Below are 10,000 nucleotides of genomic sequence, written 5' to 3' on the forward strand. Positions count from 1 at the left end.
ACATACATACATACATACATACATACATACACGTCTGTGTGCGTATCCAATATCCTATGGTTTCCTTTGCTTCTTTTGCCTGTCAACAAAAGAATATTCCCAGAGGAGACTTGGTAAGAGTCAAGCTTTCTGATTGGGCAAAGACAATTGATGGCTTGTCCCAAGTCCAACCCTTTTTTTCTTTCCCCATCGTTCCTTTTTGAAAATTACCTTTCTGCCAATCTTGTCTTCAAGACCTCATCCCCGGTTCCAGAAAGGCTAACAAGCCTGGCAGATGCTCGCTCTCCTGCAAGTTGGGAGCTGACTTACACCTGCCGTAGGTTCCACCTCACCGTTACTCACCAACCCTGACAGGAAAACCTTAAGACATTCTGAGCATCGCTGCAAAGTGTAAACTTGAAAACAACCTACTCTGAATGGGGGGAAAAAGGGCTGGATTTTGCCATGCCCTCAGTTCAGCGTTGCCTAGGAGGACAGGAATGAACAGGTTCCTACTTACACCGTCAGGACTTTCAACTGCATGATTTCCCGCCTTAGACCCAGGCATTTTGTAGAGTTGTAGTCAAAAGAACCATCATAATATTCAAAGTACCTGAGGAAGAACAAACGAGATGCAAAAATAAATGTCATGTCTCACTGCTTCGAACATCATCTTCACACAACTGGGTGCACTTTCCCAATAGGTTTGTCGACCAATCTCATGTCCCAACCATCTAACTGCGGTTTGTAGAGCATATAGTTGTTGAGATTCAGAGTGCAGAGAAGAGCAACAAAGATGATTAGGGGACTGGAGGCTAAAACATATGAAGAACGGTTGCAGGAACTGGGTAGGTCTAGTTTGAGGAAGAGAAGGACCAGGGATGACATGATAACAGTCTTCCAATATTTGAGGGGCTGCCACAAAGAAGAGGGAGTCAAACTATTCTCCAAAGCACCTGAGGGTAGAACAAGAAGCAACGGGTGGAAACTAATCAAGGAGAGAAGCAACCTAGAACTAGGGAGAAATTTCCTGACAGAAAAATTAATCAGTGGAACAATTTGCCTCCAGAAGTTCTGTTCCAACACTGGAGGTTTTTTAAGAAGAGTTTGGACAAGCATTTGTCTGAAAGGGTGTAAGGTTTCCTGGCTGGGAAGGGGGTTGGACTAGAAGACCTCCAAGGTCCCTTCCAACTCGGTTACTCTGCTATTCTGTTAATAAGGAAATAGACAGGCTAATAAAGAAGCAGACCCAACCATCCACCCACCCCAAAAAATGCAGCAACTTTGTTCACACGAATTCTTCCTTTGGTTACCAAATTAACCCATTTTGTTTGCAGAGTTTGCAGAATGACCCAGAACCATAAACTATCCAATGTTTTAATGCTGTAATCCACCCAGAATTGTTTGTGTGTGTGTGTGTGTGTGTATATATGTGTGTATGTATGTATGTATGTATGTATATATATGTATATATATGTATATATATGTGTGTGTGTGTTTTATATATATATAAAAATGGCTGTGTGTATGTGTGTATGTACCAGCACAACTGAGGAACGCCTCAAGCAATTTCAACCCAACTTGGTACACAGATGAGTTACTCTCTGGAAACAAATACTGTGGGGATAAGACACCCCTAACATCCTTCCGGGGTGGTGGTGGTGGTAGTGGTGGGGGTGTTGTTCTGGATACAGCCTGTTGTGCCTTAAAACGGCTTCTACTGTACTGCCTTAAAATGGCTTCTACTGTATGGAGCAGTGGAGTTGCCATGGTAACGGCTTCACAGTACTCCACAAGGGGGCTCCCTCTGGTAAGGTGGAAAATCCAACATTAGAAATTACATTTGGTCCAGACATTTCCCCCCTATAAATAAATACCTGGACAATGCCAGGTTTTTGGCTAGTAAGTGAATAAAATATGGGCTAGATCTGAAGCAAGCAAGAATCCTATCCAGGTTCAGCTTGATGTGGAAAGCCAACTTTGAGGTGCATTGTATGAACAAAACTGGTGGTTTTATAGTCATCTCAAAAGACCTGAAACAGATAATTAGTCTACAAGTAATCCTCCTCAACATATGACCACAATTGAGCCAATATTTTTTGTTGTTTGTAAGCAAGGCAGTTGTTAAGTGGGTTTGCCTCATTTTACGACCATTCTGGCTACAGTTCTTCAGTGAAACAGTGCATCTTTAAGTTAATAACTCAGTTGTTAAGTGAATCTGGCTTCACGTGACATTGCTCGTCAGAAGTTTGCAAAAAGGGGATCACATGACCCCAGGACTCTGCAACCATCTGGATTTTGATCATATAACCAGGGGGATGCTGCCATGGTATGAAAAATGGTCACAAGTTACTTTTTCAGTGCTGTTGTAACTTCAAACGGTCACTAAACAAATGGTTGTAAGTCAAGAACTATCTGTATTTGCTCCCAGAGAGACTGGGGGGAAATCTTGATTTGAAGAATCTGGTTTTGTATATTTTGTATATTTTTTTCCTTGTCAGTGCAATCATGTACAACTCCTACCGTTAATTCAACTCAATTAAAATTAAATCAAATATTTAATTTTCCACGTTAGTCTGCTGTTCTTTGAAGCCGACAGAAATCTGAACAGCCCAGCAGTGTTTTTACAAAATGAATATTGGGCCATATATTTTAAGAAAAGCGACTGGCACAAGGGAAATAATAACCCAGAGTCCCAGACAGTGATGGATAAGTAAACAGAATTTTGCTTCCTGTGCAAAGGTGGGTTCCTGCTGGCATTACTACCAGTTCAGCGTGCAAAAAAAATTGTTCCACGTGCATGCGCATTTGCACCTAAAAAGGTCTGTGCATGTGCACAATGTTAGAAAAGAAAAAAAAATACATTTTTGCAATGAAGATTCTGCGCATGCGCAGAACAGAAAATCAAGATGGCGGCACCGGGGATAGAACCGGTTAGGGTGTGCGTCTAGCCGAGTTACTATCTACTCGGCCAAACTGATAGAAAACCACCTCTGTGGCTCACTGTCTTCAGTGTAATTTCTCTTTTTTCTTCATGAAGCTTATTAAATACACAAAACTGTAGTAGTGCCAATGAATGGATGGTGCCCACAAACCCAAAATATACATATCAAATTCATCTATGCATTGGACAAAGATTGAAAGGTTGTATAATGGCCAGTAACAATAGAAGAGTTACACTGTGGTACAGTTCTGATGTATAAGTTAAAAGAATGCCTGAAATGTATGTCATTAACCAAGCAATTCCAGAAAACTCAACCAGATACCCTGAAGTCAGCTCTCTCAGAAAAGCAAGACAATCTTGAAGCTTTTACCGCTATTTAGCACATGGATGCATGGACAAATATAAACAGGATCTGAACCGGGTACCCATGTTCCACACATTTTTAAATATTCATCCATCTCAGAAAAAAATAATAATTCAGAATACACCCCTATACAAATGCACTTATTTTTCATGAATACGCAAACCTGACTGGCAAAAATCTGGAATCCCACTATAAGTGGTTTTCGACTTACAACTATTCGTTTAGTGACCAAAGTTAGAAAGTTAGTGACTTATGACCGTGTTTCCCATGACAAGCAAAGTTAATGAGGAAGCCAGATTCACTTAACAAATGTGTCGCTAACACAGCAACTACATGATTCACTTAACAGCTTTGGCAAGAAAGGTTGTAAAATGGGGCAAAACTCACTGAACAAATGTCTCGCTTAGTTAGCAATGGAAATTCTGGGCTCAGTTGTGGTGGTAAGTCAAGGACTATCTGGATTCCACTTTCTACAGCTGTAGAGGACTTTTAAGGATTAAGTTTGGATCCCTCTTGTCTCTATATCAGGAGTGTCCAATCTTGGCGACTTTTAAGATTTGTGGAACTTCAACTCCCAGAATTCTCCAGCCAGCCATGGGGAATTCTGGGAGTTGAAGTCCACAAGTCTTAAAGAGGCCAACGTTGAACACCCTTGGTCTACATGGAAAGAACGTGCCACGTGAACAAGTTATGATACCTTCCCGCGTCATCTCAAGGGTCTATTGTAGGACTGGCACCCTTCTTTGGCTGTGCCCCAATTTCTGTACCTGCTGCCTGTGCCAGCTCCACTCCTCAGAGCTCCGCCATCCATGAAATTGGAGCTGTTAGTCCAGTTCGCCCGCTCCTCATCACTCTGCCAGCTAAACTGCGGCTCACTAGCAAAGAAACAAGGCAGTTGGTATCTCACATCATTATCTCCATCCTTCTTAGCATTGGCTAGATACAGGTAGTCCTCAACTTACAACAGTTCATTTGCTGACTGTTCAAAGTGACGACAGCACTGAAAAAAAGTGACTTATGACCATTTTTCACACTTGGGGCCTTTGCAGCATCCCCATGGTCACCTGATCAAAATTAAGATGCTTAGCAACTGGCTCTATCATATCTCCATTTACCATCAACGTTGTCTTTTATTTGTAATATATTGTTTTAATCATGTTAATAGCAATAGCAACAGCAATAGCAGTTAGACTTATATACCGCTTCATAGGGCTTTCAGCCCCCTCTAAGCGGTTTACAGAGTCAGCATATCGCCCCCACAATCTGGGTCCTCATTTTACCCACCTCGGAAGGATGGAAGGCTGAGTCAACCCTGAGCCGGTGAGATTTGAACCGCTGAACTGCTGAACTAGCAGTCAGCTGAAGTGGCCTGCAGTACTGCACTCTACCCACTGCGCCACCTCGGCTCTTTTAAATAAATCTCTCACCGAAGTCCATAGGTTTTAGTTGTGATAGCATAAAGTGCCAATTTACATTATCAAATGCTTTCTGCGCATCTAAGACAATCAATGTCATTTGTCTTCCAGGATGTGCTTTATAATTCTCCAATGTATTTAAAATCGTTCTCAGATTGACAAGCAAAGTCAATGGAGAAGCCTGATTCACTGAACAACCGTGTTACTAACTCAACCATGGCAGCGATTCATTAAACAACTGTGGTCACAAAACGGAGCAAAGCTCACTTAACTTTCTCGCTTAGCAACAAAAAAAAATTGTGTTCCACTGTTGTCGTAAGTTGAGGACTACCTGTAGTCAACACAAAATATTTCCCAAGACAGGGGAAAACTGAATCCTGCTCGGATGGCTGGTGGACGTCACTCAACCATATTCAATCAACGTTAATCAGGGGAATATATAAAGGGCAGGACTTTCCCCCGTTTCTAGTGCATTTAGAAGGACTGGGTGACCCATTGTTAAAAGACAGTGATGGCATGGCCACAGCTCACTGTCACTCATGGATATTATGGTCTGGGTTTGAAAATGAAGAGAGTGAAATGTAAACCAAGTATAATCTCACCTGAGTCAGGTGGGCTGCCACTAGCCAATCAGTTGTCTGTCTGTCTCTGTCTGTCTGTCTGTGTATCTATCTATCTATCTATCTATCTATCTATCTATCTATCATCTATCTATCTATCTATCTATCTATCTATCTATCTATCTATCTATCTATCTATCTATCTATCTAATCTCTCTATTTCTATCTACTTACCTACCTATGTATCTCCATTTCTCTCTCTTCTATATCTATCTATCATCTATCTATCTATCTATCTATCTATCTATCTATCTATCTATCTATCTATCTATCTATCTATCTCATCTCTCTATTTCTCTCTACTTACCTACCTATGTATCTCCATTTCTCTCTCTTCTAGAGCCGAGGTGGCGCAGTGGTTAAAATGCAGCACTGCAGGCTACTTCAGCTGACTGCAGTTCTGCAGTTCGGCTGTTCAAATCTCACCGGCTCAGGGTTGACTCAGCCTTCCATCCTTCCGAGGTGGGTAAAATGAGGACCCAGATTGTTGTTGGGGGCAATATGCTGACTCTGTAAACCGCTTAGAGAGGGCTGAAAGCCCTATGAAGCGGTATATAAGTCTAACTGCTATTGCTATTCTATATCTATCTATCTCTTTTCCCTCTTTCTAGTTACTTACCTAACTATCTCTCTCCTATATCTGTCCTATCTCCTACCTACCTACCTACCTACCTACCTACCTACCTACCTACCTACATCTATCTATCTATCTATCTATCTATCTATCTATCTATCTATCTATCTATCTATCTATTTTCCCTCTTTCTAGATACTTACCTACCTATCTCTCTCCCATCTCTGTCCTATCTCTCTCCTACCTACCTACCTACCTACCTACCTACATCTATCTATCTATCTATCTATCTATCTATCTATCTATCTATCTATCATCTATCTATCTATCTATCTATCTATCTATCTATCTATCTATCTATCCAATCTCTCTATTTCTATCTACTTACCTACCTATGTATCTCCATTTCTCTCTCTTCTATATCTATCTATCATCTATCTATCTATCTATCTATCTATCTATCTATCTATCTATCTATCTATCTATCTATCTATCTATCTATCTATCATCTATCTATCTATCTATCTATCTATCTATCTATCTATCTATCTATCTATCATCTATCTCATCTCTCTATTTCTATCTACTTACCTACCTATGTATCTCCATTTCTCTCTCTTCTAGAGCCGAGGTGGCGCAGTGGTTAAAATGCAGCACTGCAGGCTACTTCAGCTGACTGCAGTTCTGCAGTTCGGCTGTTCAAATCTCACCGGCTCAGGGTTGACTCAGCCTTCCATCCTTCCGAGGTGGGTAAAATGAGGACCCGGATTGTTGTTGGGGGCAATATGCTGACTCTGTAAACCGCTTAGAGAGGGCTGAAAGCCCTATGAAGCGGTATATAAGTCTAACTGCTATTGCTATTCTATATCTATCTATCTCTTTTCCCTCTTTCTAGTTACTTACCTAACTATCTCTCTCCTATATCTGTCCTATCTCCTACCTACCTACCTACCTACCTACCTACCTACCTACCTACCTACCTACCTACATCTATCTATCTATCTATCTATCTATCTATCTATCTATCTATCTATCATCTATCTATCTATCTATCTATCTATCTATCTATCTATCTATTTTCCCTCTTTCTAGATACTTACCTACCTATCTCTCTCCCATCTCTGTCCTATCTCTCTCCTACCTACCTACCTACCTACCTACCTACCTACCTACCTACCTACCTACCTACCTACATCTATCTATCTATCTATCTATCTATCTATCTATCTATCTATCTATCTATCTATCTATCTATCTATCTATCTATCTCTATCTGTAGAACATGGATACAAGCAATAGGGATATATGAGAAAAACACATAATAATATAAATATATATAAGATGGAGGTGTATTGTTATCTTTGTAAAGTATAAACCAATCAGTGCATAGTTTTCTTCTGAATTTGGCAAAACGTTATCCTAGAGGCGCCCATTTTATGCCAACTTGGAAGGAAGTGATCATCTTTTCCTAGGTGCAAATGATGCTTCTCACCCATAGGACATCAGGGCGGCAGAAGCCAACGGCATTTGTTCTTGGCAACGCAACAGTGCTGCAAAACTGCATCTGTGCCCTCTAGTTCTGCCAGCCATTTCCCTTGCCGTGGCTGCCAACTCTTTCCCACTAGCAATTAGAAGCAGTTCGTGCATAAAACAGGGAAAGATGTTTTGTTTCGGGCTCGGAACAAATTAGCCCACCTGAAACTTTCTACCCAAAGATTTCAGGGTGTGTGTTGTTCTGTCTCAAATACAGATAGTCCTCGACTTATAACAGGTCGTTAAGTGATCGTTCGAAGTTACCATGGCTTTGAAAAAAAGTGACTCGTGAACGTTTTTCACATTTAGTTAGCCATGGTGGCGCAGTGGTTAGAGTGCAGTACTGCAGGCTAATTCTGCTGACTGCCGGCTGCTTGCAATTTGGCAGTTCGAATCTCACCAGGCTCAAAGGTTGACTCAGCCTCCCATCCTTCCGAGGTCAGTAAAATGAGGACCCAAATTGTTGGGGGCAATAGGATGACTCTGTAAACTGGTTAGAGAGGGCTGTAAAGCACTGTGAAGCAGTATGTAAGTACGTATATTATGATAGTTAGCAACAGCAATAGCAGTTAGACTTATATGCCGCTTCATAGGGCTTTCAGCCCTCTCTAAGCGGTTTACAGAGTCAGCATATCGCCCCCAACAACAATCCAGGTCCTCAGTTGCAACATCCCCATGGTCATTTGATCGAAATTAAGACTCATATTTATGATGGTTGCAGTGCCCTGGGGTCATGTGATCCCCTTTTGAGACAGTCTGATGAGCAAAATCAATGAGGAAGCCAGATTCACTTAACAACCGTTACACACTTAATAATGGCAGCAATTCACTTCCACTGTGGCACAAAAGCTTGTAAAATGGAGCAAAACTCACTTAACAGATGTCTCATTTAGCAACAGGAATATTGAGCCCAGCTGTGGTCATAATTTGAGGATTACCAATATTTTCTTTTACCCCAAAATCAAAACTTAAAGGAGATGCAAGTTTCATTGCAGTCCATCTCAAGGCTGGTGCAAAATGTACAGGTAGTCCTTGCTTAACAACTAGTTGCTTGCCGATTGTTCAAAGTTACGACAGACCTCCCCAGAGCTACTTATGACCCAATTTCAAAATTCCAATGGCCGCACACATCACCTGCAGTCACATTTTGTGGGCTTGGCAACCAAGGCATACTTATGGCTGCTTATTGTGTCCCATAATCATGCAATCACAATTTTTGGCCAGTTCCTGACATTTATTTCTAATTTTCAGCAAAAAAAACATCCATTGGTTTTAAAAAACGAGTTTGCTTAATGACTGCAGTAACTGCGGTAGCTTAACAACTGATTCGCTTAATGATCATGGTGTATGCTTAACCCGAATAAAGGTTGTGAAATCACATGATGACCTTTTAGCAACTGCCACCAACTTATGACCATAATTCTGGGCTCAGTTGTAGTTGTTAGTTGAGGACTGCATGGATATCAGTCCATTTCAAGCCCCACTGTTTTCAATGATTGGAGCATTTTAAATGCTGCCACTCAAAAGAGGTTTTATTTCTTACACAATCATGTTTTGAGCCTGTAGCATTTCCCTATGAGCCTATGTAAAAGCAGTTGCAAATCGTCAAATCGAGGTGGAGTAGAAATACAGCCGCCTCACAAAAATACGTGGCTGCAAACATCATTCACCCAGTATCCATCCTTAATTTTTATTTTATTTTTTGCTCAAAAATTAACACAGCAAGGAAGAACTGCATATAAAAACGCAAACACCTTCGAGGAACGACGTATGAAGACGCATGAGACGGGAACCAAAAAAAAAACACCACATGACAAAATTTTCTTGCCGTTTTTAAAGAATTCTGCAGAATGTCAGGACAGTCTTCATCTTCATTTAATGACCCCCCACAATCCTTTGCGGTGGTTGAGTTTGGGCAACTGAATGCAGCTAACTGTTTACTGGCCAGATGCCCTTCCTGTTGCCAATGCAGAGTTCTATTCAGCAGATATATTTCTCATCGTGCCCAGAGAGAAATATCCTGCCTCTACCTAGGATCGAACTCACAGCCTCACTGATTGTGAGGCGAGAACTCTACCTCTAGGCCACCGCACCACTCTTAATGCCAGGACGATCTAACGATTAAATTCATACGATATTAACATAGATGAGGTACATCTCTATCTTTTTTTTTTGTCAAAAGCTTTTTTATTTTTTAACATTCATATAATATGGTACAGTTGGAACGGGCTCAGCGTCGCCCACATGGACACGCGTGGTGCACTTGCACACACGCACAGCACACGCATGCTTTGTAGCTGCCAGCGACGCTGCCACAAGCCTCTGTGACGCTCCAGCTGCTCGTCAGAGCGTCGCGCAGGCACTATGCGCCATGCGCAGAAGCCCCATGTGCATGCGCAGAAGCGCTGAAGGCTTTAAAGCAGTGATCCCCAACCCCCGGCCCGCGGACCGGTGCCGGGCCGTGGAGTACCTGGCACCGGGCCGCGCAGCGGCCGGGGGCCATGATCGCTGCAGCGGCCGGGGGCCATGATCGCTGCAGCGGCCGGGGGCCATGATCGCTGCAGCGGCTGG

The 10,000-nt window shown here is 42.0% G+C and overlaps 1 protein-coding gene across 2 annotated transcripts in view; it reads right to left on the minus strand.

The window, feature by feature from the left end:
* ST8SIA5 (ST8 alpha-N-acetyl-neuraminide alpha-2,8-sialyltransferase 5) overlaps positions 1–10,000 on the minus strand; it is a 63,307-nt gene that overhangs the window by 28,935 nt on the left and 24,372 nt on the right. The window contains exons 2-3 of one of the 2 annotated variants that reach the window (XM_087715289.1): positions 4,055–4,162; positions 500–592 (exon numbers count right to left, since the gene is read on the minus strand). In XM_087715289.1, coding sequence (XP_087571415.1) covers positions 500–592; positions 4,055–4,162 — 201 coding nt within the window. The remainder of the gene's footprint in view (positions 1–499; positions 593–4,054; positions 4,163–10,000) is intronic. The other variant, XM_087715290.1, reaches the window with a different exon arrangement.

The sequence above is a fragment of the Thamnophis sirtalis genome, unplaced genomic scaffold (genome assembly GCF_051295495.1).
Source record: "Thamnophis sirtalis isolate CommonGarterSnake01/CBP01778 unplaced genomic scaffold, rThaSir2_p1.2 scaffold_5, whole genome shotgun sequence".
NCBI classification, from domain to species: Eukaryota; Metazoa; Chordata; class Lepidosauria; order Squamata; family Natricidae; genus Thamnophis; species Thamnophis sirtalis.